General features: G+C 39.0%; 1 protein-coding gene across 1 annotated transcript; it reads right to left on the bottom strand.

Annotated features, from left to right (window-relative positions):
* Positions 1-203: 203 nt before the first annotated feature.
* TRHR (thyrotropin releasing hormone receptor) lies at positions 204-18,734 on the bottom strand. Its single transcript, XM_063299979.1, has 3 exons — positions 17,952-18,734; positions 1,072-1,458; positions 204-212 (listed from the first exon to the last, which is right to left on the bottom strand). Exons 1-3 carry the CDS (start codon positions 18,732-18,734, stop codon positions 204-206), a joined length of 1,179 nt encoding a protein of 392 aa, XP_063156049.1.
* Between the last annotated feature and the right edge of the window lie 227 nt (positions 18,735-18,961).

Here is an 18,961-nt window from a genome sequence, read left to right as displayed (position 1 = left end):
AACTTTGGATATTTTTAGATAATAACCAGGCTGACACAGAATTGGGGCACTCTGTTACAGCCTTCTCTAATCCAGCAGTCTCCCAGCTAAAAATTCTTTTGCTCTCTCAGTACAACTGGAGGGCACCAGGTTGGGGAAGGTTGTTCTACAAGATCAAATAGAAGAGGAGCAGAATGGACTAAGAGATGCAGCTTCCTCCAACTTCATATTACCTGAAATGAGAAATGGAAGGATGAGTCAGTTTAGATGATAGGAATGCAGTGAAGTTTATGCAGAGGCAGATCAAAGTCCCTTGACATTAGCTTCCACAATCTTGAAGCCATTCTATTCATGACTGGCATTGGTGGCCCCCTCTTGTAAGTGTCTGTGAAATGCTGTCATCTATTGCTAGGCGGATATTGTTTTTTTTAAAAAAATCAGGAAAATTATAGCAAAAGTCACTTCTATTTATCCAAATACAGGTAAAATCCCAGAGGTAATAGAAATTAACACTAATCTACCTTACATTCTCAGAAAGATTTTCCCTGCAAAAATGTTGTTTGTTTGCCTTATTCTCAGTGAGCTTGATAATTTCTTTAGAATTTCTTTAGATACTGCTTTGAAGTATCTTGGTGAAAAGTGTTGTTTTCACTTGCATCTCTTTTTTAAATGTTTAAGTCTCCCTAGATGACTATACTTCCCATTGAGGGGAGAATCTTTTGTCATGTTTTTCGTTAGGATTTAATTGAACTGTGAGAAACCAGAGAGGTCTCTTGACCCTGGAAAGAAGATTCTACATTGACAGCACAACTCCTTTGCCACCTTGTGGTGCAACACCACCACATTTCACTTTTGAGAGCTTCACCCAAATATATCTTCTCTTTTATTAAATAACAGGGAGGAAAAAAGGCAAAGAAACATTTTTGTATAGGAATAGCAGGGATATTTTTTTTTACATCTTGAAGTACCAATCAGTGAAGGACACACACTCTACAAGACCCTTATGTCCAAAGCTGTCCAACCATACCACTGATCTCTTTTATGGACATTGGTTGAAATAGCACTAATTCAAGCTGTTATTCTGGTTCTTACCTCAGAGGTCACACAGGTATCATCAAAGGATACTTTTGTGGATGACAAGTAAGCTTCTGTAACAGTGATGTCCTCTAGTTCAGTGTTGAAATGTTCAGATTCCTTGATGATGCTGTAGTTGAGGGCTACACTGTAGTTGGCAGGTTTCTCCAGCTGTTTCTGTTGGCACTTGCAGAGTTTTTTGAAGGCTGCTCGGAATTTTTGAGACATGAGGTTGTAAATAACAGGATTGATGGCACTATTAAGGTAAATGCAGATCCTACAGAACAGCAAGAACCAAGGTTCTTGGAAAGGTTGAGACAGGAAGGAATTAATGACCACCAAGGTCCTGTAGGGCATCCACAAAAAGGCAAATAGAATTACAACCACAGCCAGCATCTTGGTAACCTGTAGGAAGTGAATGGACATATCTGATGAGCAAAAATGGAGTAACAAGAACCTTTTTAGTGACCTAATGCAGGGACAGAGAACCTATGGTTTACATAACTCCGTCAATCTGACCATCACCATGCTAGGTGGGACAGATGGGAATAGAGTCCTATAATATCTGGAGGGCCACCAGTTCTTCATATCAGCATAATGGATGCCATTTGAATTATTTAAATTCTGAATAATAATAATAATAATAATAATAATATTGTTTGGACATTGATTTGTAGAGTTTTGGAAAATTTTAACTGAAGGGTGGCATATAAATCTGCCAAAACATTATCTGACATTGAGATAATGAAGAATAGGAGTTATTTCAGGACTCACAAAAGCTTCTTTCCACCTTTGTGTGTTCAGTGAATTAAGTGGACATTCTTCCTCCCTTCTTCTGCCTTCTTCTTGACATTAGATTTTCTCTCAAAATCTTATTTTTTTCCCAAGAAAGCTAAAAACAAAACCTACATTAACTTAGTGAAGACTGAATATTTCATACCTTGAACTGTGTAAATCTTGTATAATGGCTCTGGATACAAACATATAGTGTGAGGAGTAAAAGCAAAACCCTCATTCTAGTGGCACATCCAGATGATAAATTACTAGCACTTCCCTTCAAATAACACTAGGTATCTATTTCCTTTTCTCAGATTTATCTCTTGGAAAATGAGGGAAGAAGTGGGAATAGAGGGGAAAGTTAGAATTGGAGAATGCCATTGTCTGAATGCCTTGGAAAATTCTAAGAATTAGACAGGGCAATTAACAATAAAAGAATCATCTGGGAGGATTATAAGGGAAGCATGTATAAGGGAAGTGACAGCCATCTGCTGGAGATCTCTTAATTTAGATGGTGTCCTGACCAAGAGGTTGGACTTAATGGTCTAAATGGCTTTTTCCAACTCTGTAATTCTAGGAGTCTAAGAACCTGTGAAATATTTTTCAGAAAGATGGCTGAACACTCAGGCTGAGCAGCATTTGGGACTTGATCTCCAAAAAGTCCTTTAGAGTGTGAGAGAGTATAAACATAGCACCTGTCTGCAACACCTCAAGTCAACATACCTTTATTTGTTAATGATAACATACTCTGCCATTTTGTTAGTGTAAACACTCAAAGCAGCTTACTATTTAAAAAAATATGCAAAATATAAAGCACAAGAATAACTCTGATGCTATTAAAATAAAAACTGAGCACTAACATTTGTTTCATTATAATAATTAACAAATAACAGCTTGGAAAAAGGTTATGCAATTTTGCCCTTTCCCTAAAAAGTGGGAGTCAAAAACACCTCCTTGGGGAGAACAATCCATAGAATGGCACATTGCAGAAGTCCTCATGTGAGCCAGATAGCTGAGCTTCTGCCAGCAACTTTAGAAACAATTCCCTTGTTGATATAAGTAACAGGGCAGATTCATAGTGGGAAAAACAGTTCTTAGGTTACTCAGGTCCTAAGTGATTTAGGCCTGTAAGGGTCAAAACTAGTACCTTAACTTGTGTTATTTAGGCAACTGGAAGCCAATACAGATCTTTCAATACAGGTGTCATGTGATCTCTGTTCTTTTCACATATTGAGAGTCATAGTGCCAGATTTTGTACAAGGGCAATTTCTGGACACTTTTCAAGGAACTCTCATACAAAAGATGTTGCACTAATCATACTGGGTTGTAATCAAGGCATGGATAACTGTTGCTGTGTCCAACCTGCTCAGGAAGAGTGGAAGTTGGTGCACTACCAGTAGATGTGCAGATAAGCTCCTTGCCACAGCTACCATCTGCAAGTTGTCTTCCCAGTGACAACTAGGGATCAAAGAACACTTCCAAACTGTGATCCAGTGGTTTCAAGCATTAATGGAGAACGTATTCATCAACCAGCTTTGAAATGTGGATTTTTACGTATCTTAATAAGCATCAATATTGCATCGGGCAGATAATAGTATTATCTCCATTGTCATCATCTTTCTAGAACAGGTAATGAACATCTTTTTCAAAAAGGACAGAGTCCTCCTGATTTTGGTTCCATGGGGTTGTTTTATGAACACAGCCCTGGTCAACTGTCAAGTCAGCTGTGATGACTCAGACCTTCAAAGAAAAGCCAATAGCCATAATTGCATATGGAATCTGCTTTTACATGACTGAGACTCAGGCTTCACCAGTCAGGTGGCACCAACCACTTTTAAGCAATTTAACTATCTCTGTGTTGACAGTGAATCCTCTGCTGAAGAACAGTTTGGAGAAGAAGTGAAATCTGTTTAATCTGATACAGAACTTAGTGACCCTTGATCCTACTGCACTTAATTAAGAATGCTCCATTTCATCAGGAAAAAAAGGACTGACCATTAATATAAGAACAATATGAGGCTCTGTTAGTGCTATTACTGTGAAATAATGACAGAGAAAAGATGAAAAGGGTTGAGGGCTCCTACCTTGGGCAGAGATGTGCTCTCTAGTCTATAGAAATCAATCCCCCAAGTACTTACCATAAAGCGCGGGGGGGGGGGGGGCAAGGCCAGGCCAAGATATAGGCAGGTTGAAGACAAAAACTAAACATGATTTACATAATTCCAAATTCAGTTCAGATAATGCAATATCATTAATATGATGACTTACAGGCTATTTCCCCTTTCTGTTGCTGTCAGCAGATGGTAAGGAATGAGATGCATGGTGGTGAGGCTGGCTGGAGTACAGAGGATGTGAGGACCTGTTTAAATCCAGTTGGCCTTACCCTCATCATTGGATTTGAATTACTAACCCAACTGGATGGGGAGAAAGCTGGATCAATTCCAGAAGTGGGAGATTTAAAATAGGGTAAAAAAATTGTGAGATTTTTACTAGGGGAAAAAATGGGATTGTTCTGCAGCTTGAAACTGAAGGGCATTTGGCAGGAAGAATCTGTTCTTTCTTCCAGTTTGAGAAGTAAACCAGTCCACAAGGAGGAAGAAAATGGAATGGCTGAGGCATCTTATTAGAGCCTAGAGCCCATGGCTGGCTAGGGAATTCTGGGAGTTGAAATCCACACATCTTCAAGCTGCCAAGGTTGAGAAACACTGGCCTAGAAGGCCAAATAGAAGGGAGACTAGTGAGGGAATGAAGTTGGGCAAGAGAGGGAGAGAGAGGCCAGGGCTGCTGCAATGCTACCAATCAGTTTGGATTATTATCTGAAAGTCCTGGGCTTCCATAAACACATAGCTTTTCAAAGAAGCAAAGCCAGAAGTCATCCCCATGAATGAATGTGGACACCCCTCCTTGTAAAACAGAACCCAACATTTCTTAAGCATATGCTTTTTGAACAGTTAGTTCTCCTTATAAATAAGGGTGGATGAAAACATCTTCACAGTTCCCCTGCCCTTTGAGGGAGCAGGCAAAATCACAACGACATTCAAAATTACAATTAGTTAGCAACTTTTGGAGGGGAACTCCAAGGGGCAGCAGAAAGTCACAGGTTGGCTACCACTGACTTGATGCTGAGGAAGCCAAGGCATCAATCATGCTGAAAAAGTGAGTGGTTGAAGCAGTGCACTTCCTGATTAGTTCCTAAAGGAAATGATTTGGGTTCAGAATCTTGGGGCCCAAGGCAAGAAGCCTATTGTGATCTATAGATGGTTAGGTTTAAAGTAAATGATGTGCACATTACACATCATTCTGTTTCTAATTTTATTTATTTAGTTGCTAGCCCATGGTGATATGATCTGGATTGGGACCACCATGGGGGTGGGGGGTGGGGGAGAAAGACAGCACTTGTCAAGCAACTGATAGACCATACAACAACAGTCTTTTGTTCCTTTAAAAAATATCTGTTAAATATTCTCTGTTTTAGGTCTTTCTATTAGGAAACACCTAAACCATTATGCTCATGAGTTTTAATATATCTCATTTCTTCCTTCCCTTCCTTTTCCATGGCAGAGTACAAATTACTCTTAATAAAGGAAATGGGGAAAAAAATGAAGTGTTTTGAACTCATCTGTTTCAGCCATGATTCTAAATAATGATTCCATCAGTACAAGTCTGTAGCTTCATTAAAAGCAGTCTGATATTCAATCATCAAGAGATTTTTTTGTCAAGAAAACATTTTGTTAAGGTCCTTGTTAAGAAAGCTCTTAACAGTTTAATTTAGGGCTGATATTTGAAAAGAGGGCCCTTTTTATGGTTTTCTTTTTTACTCCTGTTAAGGGACCTTCTTTATATTACAAGCAATCTTTGAAAATATTCCAATGAGCATAATACTCCCAATTAGTTAAGTGCTATAATTGCTACTCTGAATTATGGTTGCTAAGAAGAAGGCTTAATCCTCTTTACTAATGAAACAACTCAGCAGAAGACAAACACTCCACTGATTTAAGAATGTCCTTGTTTGGTTTGGCCACTTCTATGGACTTTACATTATAAATTATCCAAAGTTGGGCTCCAAAAGAATTCTGGATGAGCATCTCAGCCTTCATCACGAGGATATCCAAAATTCTGCAACATATATTCTGTTTTTAACTATTGTGGGAAGAATTTAGACCAATGGTGCTGCTGGTAGGCAGCTTCTGGTCTGATGGTCCCCATGGCCAGCTGGGTTAAAGTTATGCCCATCACAACCAGATGCTTTATTGCTGGAAATAGGCATGACTCTCACCAGGGTCCTCTGCAGGATGTAGTCAAAAACTCAAGCCATAATGGTGTGATTGAACCCTAGATGCATGGACTTTAGTTCGTACAATGCTTAGCCAGGAACAGGCTATAATGAAGACTACTGGGTGTTGAAGTCCACATAGCAGAAAGGTACCCTGGTTCAGGAATTCTGACTTTCAGCAATATAATGCATCTTTTTGGTAACAAGCTCCGCTGCTCCTCTGTTGACCAAAAGAGGCCTGCCAGCTGGAGGGATCAGAAACATTTGCAGAAGTGTAAAACATTTTTACAGAAAAAAAGAATCCTTTCATAGGGGCAACCATGCCCCCTCCAGAAATGATCCAACTGATACACAGAATAAAGTAGACATGGAATGAAAAGAGCCTGTTGGTCAGAAGAAGGGAAGACTGAGGCAGGGAGCTTGAATGGGGAATCACAGAAGAGAACATGGCTGACTTCCTGCAGACCTGAACAGGGTTATTCTATGCTGCAACAATTTAACCCTTGAGCATTAATAATCAGTGTGCCAGAACAGCAACATAAAGCATGGTGTTTTCTTGGCTTCCAGTATGCTAAAGTTCTCTCGTTTTCTAAATTATTTTTGAAAGGAGGGCTTGAAGTTTTTAGAGGAACTTGATTGAGGCCACTTCGGGTGAACGTAAGGTTTCCTGTGTTCTCTCCACAGCTGACATGAAGCAAAACACACGTACCCAGGATATGTGATACGCAATTACACGGATACTGATGCTGGAAAACACGGGCATTTCAGGTGCTTCAGAGGGACTTAAATGCCCTTTGGTTTTAATACCTCTTCTCCAGTGCTGAATCCAGGTGGTTGTCACACCCCAGCCAAGGGTGTATATTTTGTCTACCTTTCAAACTTGAGAGGGCTTTGCTGTAGTGTAAAGCCATTAGCTTCCCACCTTGTTTTCCCCCCACCCCCTTGCCCCCCTTCCCTTCTCTGGCTTTTGAGTCCTGTAGCAGCAAATCCACACTGTGCATCTGATGAGAGGAACAGCTGCTTATGCCCTAATAAAAGTCCATTAGTCTTGGAAGCACTACCAATTTTTTTGCATACTTTTTATCTTATCCTTTGCTTCTTCACCTGCTGAAACAGGGTATTAACAAAGATTTTGGAACACCAAATCAAGAGCAGATGATTTGGGCCCTTGATAAAGTTTGTTTGCTTGTTTGTTTTGTGTCCCTCTGGCATCAAATGATTCTTGGCATACATTAGGAGGTTCTGGGACTTCTTTACAAATGGCTTTCCTCTGCCCAAAGGCTGTCAGAGGACAACCCTGTAGTCAAACATGTTTTCTGTTTCAGCCAGAATTTCATTCAGCTTTATTTCAAAAATTCCTTGCCATAAAGAAGTACAGATCTCTGGCAAGAGATTTAGATCCATTAGAGGTCTAGATCCATTACCATGGGAAGAAAAGAGAGGAAGAGGGAGAAGTAAAGGGGGGAAGATGTCAAAAAGGAAAAGAAGGGTGTTAGAAAGAGACAAAAAGGTATCAGAGGAAGAATATTTAGCCTCACCCTCTTCTGGGCCAAGCCTTAAAGACCAAGTGACATGTACAACCTGTACAACACCTGATTGAAAACAAGGTGTCCCGGCTCTGCTCTGTTTGAAAAGCCATCCAGGAAAAGAAAACTTTCCAAAATTTGGAGAATACTATTCCACATAGCATTAGTTTGGGAATCAACTATTTTCAAATCTGCAGGGTGAGCCAACAAAGAGCAAACATTATGAATGCCAAATAAAAGCTGATTCAGTGTCCCAATAGCTTAACTACTTCTCTAATCCAGCATCTTTTCCACATTTTTTTTCTTTCCCAGCCAAATTCAAGACTATTTCTTCTTTATTCTGTTTTGAGTTATTAAGATGTTCTTCTCTGAATGAATAAGAACCTGCCCTCCAGTATCATGTAATCCAGTACAGGTGATTTTAACTTTTTCAAGGACCATAAAAATCAGTAGTTTTATTAAAATATTAAGTCCAGTTCCACCATCCACAGTACACTGCCGGAAAGAAACCCCTCTAAACCCTGGGAAACTGAAATATACGGTATGTATTGATAATTTGACCTGGATAAGTCAAAGATCATAGACTGACTTCCCTTTCCCATATCCTTTTGTTTGGATATGGGCAGATTGGACCTAGGATCTTCTTGTATGGAAGTGATGAGCTTCACTACTGATCCATTAGAGGTCCAACCAACTTCTAAGAAAAATGGCTGATCCTCAGTGGTTATTATATATCTACCAATCTCACAGAAGGCTCAGGAGATACCCGTCTCTTCCTTTAATGGAACAACAATATGCATCTAATTAAGCATAAGAAAAGCTCATGAAGCAAGAAGACAGAAATAACAAGTGGTAGCACATCTCCTTTAATTTCTTTTGCATTATCATTGTCAACATGATCAGGTATTATGAAATGGGTTCCAACATACTTCAGTGTGGGATTCATACTGAACGTGGCTCAGTATGGCTTCTGAATGAGGCTAATAAAACTTTAATCTGCCAGTTTTCAAATGACATCATACCAGATAATTGCATTACAATTGTATTGATTTTCATCTCAGCTATTGCAGCAATTCCAAATGTGAAAGTCTTTCTCAAATGAAACAACACTGAACAAGTTTAATCTGATGAAAGGATCCTATTTAGAAATAAATAAGAGGAAACTCAAGGACTGATAAAGACCCCAACTATTAACATAAAGTTAATAAATAAAATAAAATTGGCAATGTAAAGCTGAACTTTTCAGTTTTGGTAGAGAACAGCCTTGAATAAAAAGAGGTTTGCTATATTTACATTTTAATGCGGGAGAAGGGATGTTCCAAATTTGAAATTATATCTTCAGGCATTTTAATTTAAATGGGTTTGCCTTTAATAATGGAAAACCCAAATTGGCACTGTGTAAAATTAGAAAATATGAATTTAGGGTGTAAGTCCTTAAGTCAAATAGTATTTTTAGAATACTATTTAGAATTGCTTCCAGTCTTCTTGACAGTGGTTATAAATGCATTTATATTTGCCCTTTCTCTCTAAAGTTACATCATAATTTCCTTCTTTCCTATCCTTTCTAATCTTCAAACCCATAATTCTCTTTGTTCGACAGAAAGTGCATAAGGGGTTTCCAGTCATTGATAAATGTAGTTGTTGAGTTTCTCTAATCAAGCAAGTTAATTTTGCCATCTCTGCTAGTTCTGTTATCTTCACCAGCCATTCCTTCATTGTGGGTTTTTCAGAGTCCATTTTTGCACATATATTAATCTTGTAGCAGTAATCATATATAAAAATAATCTTCCATGGCTCTTTTCTAATTGGCTGTCCATTAATCCCAGCAGGAAAAGTTCTGGTTTCAGTTGAATGTTGATCTTTAAAATTCTTTGTATCATTATATGTATTTAAATCCAGAAATTTCTGGATTTTTGCTTCTTCTGTCACCAATATCCTGTTTGTTTGTTTGCTAGCAGGCCACTTTTTAGGTTCTTTTGACATAGCCCTTACAGAGTCTGAACAAGTTTAAAATAATTTTTTTTAAAAAATGAAACAAATCACCTATCATGTCACAGCAGCACATGATTGTTAAAAATATAGGCCTGTTAAAATCAAACCAGATTTTTTAAAATAGTGATTAAAAAGCTGGTCTCAAAAAGAAAAGTAGGTTAGAACTGATTAGTATTTGGGTGGGAGTTCACCAGGAAATTTTAGGCTTAATTGTGAAATTAAAAAAAATAATGCAGTACCAAACCACTTGCAGATTTTTGCATGGAAAAAATTAGGGATGGGCCCTGGAAATGTGCTCAGCTCAATGCAAAGGAACCTTGACACTCAGCTTCAGATGGTGAGAACCCATTCTTCTAAGCAGGAAGGTGGCTGGAGGGCATGGCAGACGCTGAGTGGATGGTGATGGATTCCTAACAACCTCCTGCCCACTGCTGGTGGAAAAGGACAGCAATAACCAGAACTCTACCAGGCATATTGCAATGACACCTCCTCTATGATGGACAGTTCTGACTTACATTGTGGTCCATCCAATAGCAGCCACTGCTATTTTAAAACTCCTTAATTTGAACTTGGAATAATTAAAACTTTAAAAAACTCTGGCAAAGCACCCCGATATAAGTACGAGCTTTTCTAATTCACATTAAGATGTGTGGAGCTGAGGCCATGCATGATTTGCAGAGCAGAAAATTCCATAATTTAGTGGGCCTACCACTGAAAGGGGTCTGTGTGGTATTAAATAAATTATCTGAATTAGGGATAAGAACTGGCCTACCAGCTGACTTAAACAGCCAAATCTGTTAACTAGATTTTCTAGAATTCTCATTTCAAGGTAAGGCGACTAGGCATCTCTTTTTGCCTTGGATACTGTCCCTATTTTTTTAAAGCAGATGTTAGGCATAAAGGCATATAGGTACATACACTATATAGGCCTATAGGTGTCTAATATTTAAAATTCAGAAGAAGAAGAAGAAGAGATGAAAGAAAGCCTGACTGGCATGCATTCCAAAATGTGTTCTTCTAGCCAGAAGTAATATTGTGGTAAGGTGAGATAACAGGGTTTGTTTTGGGTTTTTCTTTTTTCTTTTTTCTTTTGCTAAAATCCTGGAGTAGAATTTGGGGAAAATGTGTTATTAATGTTTATAGTACAACCTACTGGCAGTATCAGTTGGAACAGATTGGACAAACTTGGCTGGCTGGAGCATGCTGGAGGCCCCAAGGCCAAAGTAATTATATGATTATGTATATGTATATACATGTATGTATATGTATATACTGTATATGTATATATAGGTATATAGGTATATAGGTATATAATTATATGATGCAAGGAGTTTGACACAGACTTCCAGAAACATAGGACAATGCATTTTAGGGGAAAAACATGGAAAAAGGAATAGCTTAATGTGAATGAATGGTACTCAGGTTTATGAACTTGCCACACTTTGGAATATTAATGAAAAAAGGAGGAGGAGGGGGGAGGGGGGAGGATCAAAGGAAGGAGGGAAGTCTTCCACACCTATTGGAAGTTTTGCTTTATCCATTAAATAAAATGTCTTTTACATTGAGTTTCTATGTTAAAACAGTTTTTGTGTTAACAGTTTCCCTTGAAGCCTCCATGAGCAGATATCAAACATGAAAAAAATAAGGCAAGTGATAAGTTCAATTGGAAACAGGGCTTTTCAGAGGGACTCGCTATGTGCAAGTGTTTAAAATGTTAAACTAAACTTACAAGTTTTTACAAATAATTTTTTTAAAAAAAAGTTTAAATGGTTAGCAGTGGAAATCCTAGGTCAAATCTCTACTCAGCTATCAAGTTCAGTGAGTACGTATTGGCCAGTGATTTCGGTCTACCTAGCCTGGTCTTTCTCCCAGGGTTGTTGGAAGAACAAGGCAGAGATGAGAACTACCTTAATTTCCTTGAAAGTAAGATTGGATATGTGTATGCTAAACAAATAAAATCAATCTTCTTTGTAGTATGCATCTCTTTTTTTTTCTTTTTCTTTCCAAATCCATTATTAAACAACTTGCTTATTGAACATTTTTGAAACTTAAACCAAACCTAATTTTTTCCAGGAAAGAAAGCCTAGAGAGATTCATTTCCATTTGCTAAACCCATTAAAGATAGCTTCAGAACCATTAAAGAATCTTCATGAACATGCTCAATTACTTATCGTCATGTCCCACTAGCACAGTGATGGCTGACATCCATCATCAAAGCTGGCGAGAACAGATTTATGAGGTCCCAGAAGAACACTACTTAACAGGTTTGCTTGAATCCATTTCTTTGTCAAAATGCGACCTTTATTTAAGAAGCCTGTGGACATAAAGTTATTACTGAAGATGTTACAGAGGTTTAAAAATCTTGCACCAACAATTATCCTTACAGTAGGACACTTCAAAAGCTTGCAGAAGAGAAGTAAACATCGAAGAAGGCCAGTAGCAAAGCACATCTTTAAAAAGACATATCAGAAAAAAAAACCATATGAAGAAAACTTTAGAATTAACATTTACAATAATATTAGAAAAAAATTAAACCATCAACACTTTAAGGCTACCCAAAAGTATGGTGACTGAAGGGTTCGTAAAATACCAGTCAATTTCAGCACCATAATTTTAACTGGGAGTGCATTCTAGGGATCAGAAGCTGCTAAAAATGGTTGATCCCAACTTCATTAAGCTGTGTTATTGGTGACCCTATACCCTGTTCTGTCATTTTGGTTTGTCTGGTGTGTGTGTGTGTGTGTGTGTGTGCGTGTGTGTGGCTGCTGCTCTCATGGTTGCTTATAACATTGTACTTGCATGCATGCAAAAGGCAGCCTCGGAGTGAGACCTCAAATTGCTTAATACATTTATCCAGGATTTATTGGGATAATGGTTTCCAAGATTTACTGGGATAATGGTAGTCCAAGTTCATTGTATGTGCATATTTCCTTTAATAAAAAAGTTGTGCCATCTTTCATTTGCCACTGTGATTGCGCAAATCCTATTTTGAAATGGAACCATAGCTTGACAGAAGCTCCGTTCTACCAGATTTTTCTCTGTCTGAATATAGATGTGGAAGGCAGACATTCCAAAGGGCTAGTCTAATTTCAGGCCCTCAATGTTGTCCCAAGTGTGCTCTGTAGATTTCATGTAGCATGACAAAGCGTGAGACACCAAGCACACCAAAGAATCCAAGAACTGCCACCCACATGCTCAGAATGAGCCACACATTCAGCTGAGGAAACACAGAAATAATTGACCATAAATGAGCGGAGGAGCCAGAGAATCCCTGGAAACTTGGCACTCAAATAAAGGAGACATCAACAGATTGATGGAACTAGATATGATCCACCACTCAGTCAAGTGCCTGATTCAAACCATACGCAGCAGACTGACAAGACAAAATGCAAAAAATGTGATCTCTACTTTGGTTTTGATCTCCTTAAGCCCAGAGAACCCAAATTTAAAGTATGTACATTGTGTCCAGTTTAATTCCACGCTGATGTAAAACAGGAGCTTTTATTGCACATCATACCTCTCTAGCTGAGAAAGACCACACACACTATTTCTCCATGTACTTTTGTTCATACCGTACTCGGGTTTTGGCAGAGCTATTTATTTTCCTTTCCAGTTTTTTTTATTTCCCTAAGTATTAGATAAAACTATGATGCTATCAACAAGGATATGCTGAATTTATTGTTTGTGCTGGATATTCTATACTGCCCTTAAATTATCATCATGATGCTCTGATCCTTAATTAGTCCAGTCTAAAGATGCATTGCAACAGATCCGTTGGGACTGCAACCTCTAAAATTCCCAGACATTATAGATTGAAATTCTAAGACTTACAATCCCAAAACACGAGGGGGGGTTGTAGGTTGAAGGACTAGATCTTATCCTAATAGCCCCAGAAGTTAGTGACATGTTAAGGTGTTAGCTGAAAAAAGTAACTCCGTGATCGCTAAATCACAAGGCAGACCTTGAAGCCATCTTGCTGTATGCTCAACATGGAGTTGTGGTTGATCAAAGAGATGTTTGGAGGGTTTGAGTGATACACTTCCAAAGGCTGGAATAAACAGGACTATATAATAATCCGGAGCAATATACTTCTCCCTCTTCTCCCTCAAGAATAGCATGAACAGTGCCAAACTTTAACAAAGAGAATTAGATACATTTTAAAACAAATTAATTACTGACGATATTGTAAAATCAATATGGGATTGCATAAAAACTCCCTGGTCTGTTACTGGGTTTGCTAACACAGTATGTTAACCCTAATTTATTTAATTGTTGTATAATAAATAAACTGTAATTGGCAGGGTTTACACCACACACCAAGCTGTAAATCACATACTAACAAACCACCTTAAGATTCAGCACTCTGAGAATGTAATCCTAGTTTTCTTCACATAGGTGATGACAGTAGCACATAGCAGGGTTTTTCTTTAGCTCTGGCTTTGAAACATTTTCCATGTGCATAGGAATCTATCCTCAGGCAGATCCAGGCAACCCAGACCAACACGCCAATGAAATTTTGTAAGCATTGCTCATTCATGATACAGGTATATTCCTTCCATATCATCTCTGCAGAGCATTTTCTGTGAGCTTCAGATTATAAGGGTGTAGATTCCCTGCATTCTCTCTGCACCCTTTAGAGTGGAGTGATATACTGTACATAAGAGAGCCAGTCTGGTATAGTGGTTAAGGCATCAGACTAGAAACCAGGAGACCGTGAATTCTAGTCTCGCTTTGGGCACAAAACCATATGGGTGACCCCAGTACCTCTCTCTCAGCCCTAGAAAGGAGGCAATGGCAAACCATTTCTGCAGTCTTGCCAAGAAAACTGCAGGGATTATTTCAGGCAGTTGCTGATAATCAGACATGATGGAAAGATTTTTTTTAAAAAAAAAAGATATACATAAATATTGCAGCCCTTTGCATCATCATGTTTCTGAAGTTGAGACAGCTGAGAAGCTTTTGAGTGTGGGATTATGCATCATCAAACGTTTCTGCTGTCTTTTAAAGCAGGAATGCCTTCTCTCTTTGTCCTAACAAAAATGCACACAGCTTTGGTGTGTTTTCATACATACTTATTGGGAATTAAATTCATTATTCATTGGCTATGTTGGGTTAGACTGCCTGCACTGTTTTCTCTGTCTACCTGGAGAATTTCAGTACTAAGAAGTTAAGAAGAGCCCTGCTGTATCAGGCCAAAAGCATCTCACAGAGTGACCAATTGGCTACATTTAGAAAGCAAGCAAAATATGATAGGTTAGTCATTTCCACTGTTATTCCCCAATAGCTTATCTTGAAGGCCTATTGTCTTAAATTCTGTAGGCAACAGAGATCCATTCAAGCTGACAGCCATTGATTACCTTCTCCTCCATGAATTCGTCAAGTCCCCTTTGCATATCTTCTACACTGGGGATCAACATCATCATGGCTGGCGGGAGCTTATCCCATAGTTTAGTTTTGTGTTGTATCAAGAACGCCTTCCCATTATCATCCCTAGAACCTCCCTGCATTTAGTGACAGTGGAAGTCCCCTTCTTTTCTAAAAAATGGGAGAGAGGGAAAAGACATCTCTTTAGCTGCATTTTCCATATTTTAATGGTTTTATTTTTTAATTTATTTAAAATGTTTATTGCCCACTCACTGTCCAGAGTTCTTATGGTGGATTATAAACCATAGAACAAGCATGGCTTAAATCAAAACAATAAAACCAAGTAAAATAAATAACTTAAAACTTAAAATAATAATTATAGTAACATTGATAGAGAGATGCCTAAGTCCTGGTTAGGTTATGGACACTAAATCTGGGGTTCCAGAGTCAAAGGTCTGTGACTTCTCATGTGGTACCAAGAGTCCGATAATATCAGAGAAAGCCTGACCTCCAGAGAAAGGGCATTTCAAAGATAGGATGCTGCAACAAAAAAGGCTCTCTCTCATGTCCCCACATAATACCCTGTTCAGCATAGGAAGTTAGAATCCCCACCCACTGCAGATCTTAATTTTCAGGTGGGTCTGTGCTCTAAGTACTTCTACCTAAAGTATTGGTGTTCTACACTATTAATGGCCTTCAACAACATTATTAAAACCTTCAGATGCAAAGGGTAACACATAGGCACCAGTGGAATTCTTCTAGGACTCTATTCAAGTTGCCATAAAGGCAGACGCACATGGAATGTGTTTCCATAATCCAAATGGGAGGTTACCAAGTCATGGACTATTATGGTCAGGCCATCACTGTCTAGGAAGGGTTGGTGATGCCAGAGGAGATACAGCCAGCTGAATGCAGCCTTGGCTACCAATGTCATATAAGCCTGAAGGAATAGAGATGAATCCAGGAACATATCAAAGTTGCATGTTGCTTCTTCAGGGGGAATGCAAGCCCACCTAATGTTTGGACCAACAATCTACCAATCCACAGTATCTCCAACTTGTCAGAATTCAGTTTATTAGCTGTCATCCTACTCCTTACAATGACTAGAGATTGATCTAAAACCTGAACTGCCTTACCTGGTTCTGATGACAGGGAGAAATAGAGTTAGGTTTCTTTATCTTTATAGTTATTCTATAGGTATCTTTAGTACACTGGTGGCACTAAGCTCCTAAACCCTTCATGGTCTAATGCAGGAGCTTCAAATAGCTGTTGAGTAACCAAGGAAGGAGTCCACAGTCCAGCTGTCATGAGGCTGAGCAGAAGTCCCTCTGGCACTGACCAAATAGAAAGGAGTGGAACACTGAAGTACAGTTTATCTGTTCCCCTCACAGACAGTTGACTCAGCAAGATATCATAGTCAATTGTATCAAGCGACATTTAGACTTCCACTCCCCATGTCCTATCCCAGAGAAGGTCATCATTCAGGGTGATCAAGGAACTTTTGGTTCTGAAACCAAGGCTATAGCCTCATTGAAATGGGTTCAGATAATCCATATTCTCCAAGGCATGAGGTTAATTGGCCACCACCCTCTTGAGAAAATGTTATTGAGTCGAGCTCAAGTCCTGGGAGTGCATCCATGAAGGTTTACTGTATTTTGCTTGCCATAGAGATATTTGCCATTGTAGCTATTCTTTTTGCCTTTTTAGAAAGCTAGAAAGCTCCAGGCATTGTAGTTCCTCAGTCCCCAGGGCAACACTACTGGCCTCATCATTTTACGTTTCACTGCTGTTTAAATAGTTACGATATGATAATCCTACCCAGTTACAATTCAAAGGTGCAGTGTGCTGAGATATCACTATGCTTATTATTGAGTACAGTTGTAGACCCACTTGAAAGGGGGATGCATGTTCCATTTGGAACTCATTAGAAAAGAAAAGTTTCCATCCTGAGTTTGAACAAGATCTAACTCATTCAAACAGTCCAGTGGTGCTGAATTTACTCCAGAAAGCTTTTCTTTTTTAAAAAAGGGCATAAATTCTGCAATTCCCCCACCCCATTGTTCATCCTCAGCTTCTGTTACTCAGATACAATGGCCTGGTTCATACATTGCACAAATCCCCCAAGACTTTTTTTAAAAACTGTAGTTTATAAAATAAACAACCATTGTCTGGGTTCACACAACATACCATAGTTTGCAGATGACAGTTCACAAAACATGCTAAGCTAAAACCCACAAATCACATCAAAATGGCAGTAAACGCACTGGTAGCTGGCAGGCTAGATTATTGCAATGGGCTCTCTATAGGGCTGTCTTTGGATCTAGTTCAGATATTTCAGTTGCTGCAAAAATTCAACAGCCAGATTCATCTGTGGAAAGAGTCAACGGGACTTCATTATACCTATGAAAAAAGCATTATGTTGGCTGCCCATTTGTTTCCAGACAAAATACAAAAGTGCTGGTTACTATTCTTAAAGCCTTAAAGAAGACTTAAAGACCCATCCTTGGGTCTGGATCACTGAAGAAAATGTTCTCCCTCTTATCTGAGGTCGTTCAGGGAAGGTCAACTGCAACTGCTGCATCTCTGAGTTGGGATCAACCATTTTTAGCAACTTCTGATCCCTAGAATGCGCTCCCAGTTAAAATTATGCTGCTGAAATTGACTGGTATTTTACGAACCCTTCAGTCACCATACTTTTGGGTAGCCTTAAAGTGTTGATGGTTTAATTTTTTTCTAATATAAATTCTGGCTTTATATTTTTAGAACAGAAGTATTTTATTGTCAGTGACATAAATATATAACAATAAATAGCCAAATAAATGAAGGAAGCTTTGTCAGATGTATGAATGCAGAGATAGTATCTCTGAGCATGGCAGATTCATTTCATCTGGACGTTCCATTCAGAAAACTCTTCTACATACAGAACCTACGATTCCCCAAAGCCATTTGTGAGGCAGTTTTCTTACCTGCCTTCTTGAAGCCACAGCACTGTTGATGCTCTTGTTGGTTGCTTTGGTCTTGCTTGAGGGAACCAAATCATTCTTCCATGTTGCTGAGTTTTCTTTGGAGTCAGACGAAATGGGATTCAGAAACAAAATCCTTGCAATCAACCCATAGAGGACAGTCGCTAAGACCATTGGCATGACATAAAATATCCCAAAGTCCATCATATAAATTGGAGAGTAGTAACTCCGAGACACTTTGTACCCACAAGACACCACTGTGGCTTCTTTGTAGACTTCTCTGTTGAGATCCAGTAAGAAAAACCAGAGCATGCAATAGATGGAGGTGAATGCCCAGACAAAAATGATTATCTTTTTGGCTCTGGAGAAAGTGCATAGAAACTGAGCTTTGATAGGATGGCAAATTGCAATGTACCTCTCAATGGTGAAGGCAGTAATAGAGCAAGAAGAAGCATTGATACCAAGATATTGGAGGTAAGTAATGCAGAGACATCCAATGTAGCCATAAACCCAGAAACCGTAAATGCTTTCAGTAATGTTGGGCAGTCCAGCAGCCACGAGGACCATGAGATCAGCTACTGCGAGGCTGACCAGATAACAATTGGTAGGGGTCCTCATGTGCTTTGTCCTAAGTACCACCAGCACCACCATGCTGTTGCCCACAATGCCTAACCCACAAATAAGGAGAACCAAGAATATAGTGACCACTTGGTACTCAGTGGTGACCACCTCCAGGTTTGGCAGAAGTTCTGTCTCATTCTGTCCATTGCCTGTGCTGTTCTCCATAGTTGTCTGGCTGCTTCTGTCCATCCTGGTCAGCACATTTTCTCATTGCCTTCCTAGGAAAAAAGTTAATCACAGGGAACCAATTATAAGGTGCAGTTCCTGTCTGTGAGCTTTATATCCCACATATATCATACCCTTGGCTTCCAACGGTGCATTGCCCCCTTTACAAAAACATATGCACAAATCTGACTACCCCACAAGGAAGTCACTCTCTCCATCTCATTAAT

This window comes from Candoia aspera, chromosome 3 (assembly GCF_035149785.1).
Source record: "Candoia aspera isolate rCanAsp1 chromosome 3, rCanAsp1.hap2, whole genome shotgun sequence".
Lineage (NCBI taxonomy): Eukaryota > Metazoa > Chordata > Lepidosauria > Squamata > Boidae > Candoia > Candoia aspera.
This window is presented reverse-complemented; position numbering and strand designations above follow the sequence as displayed.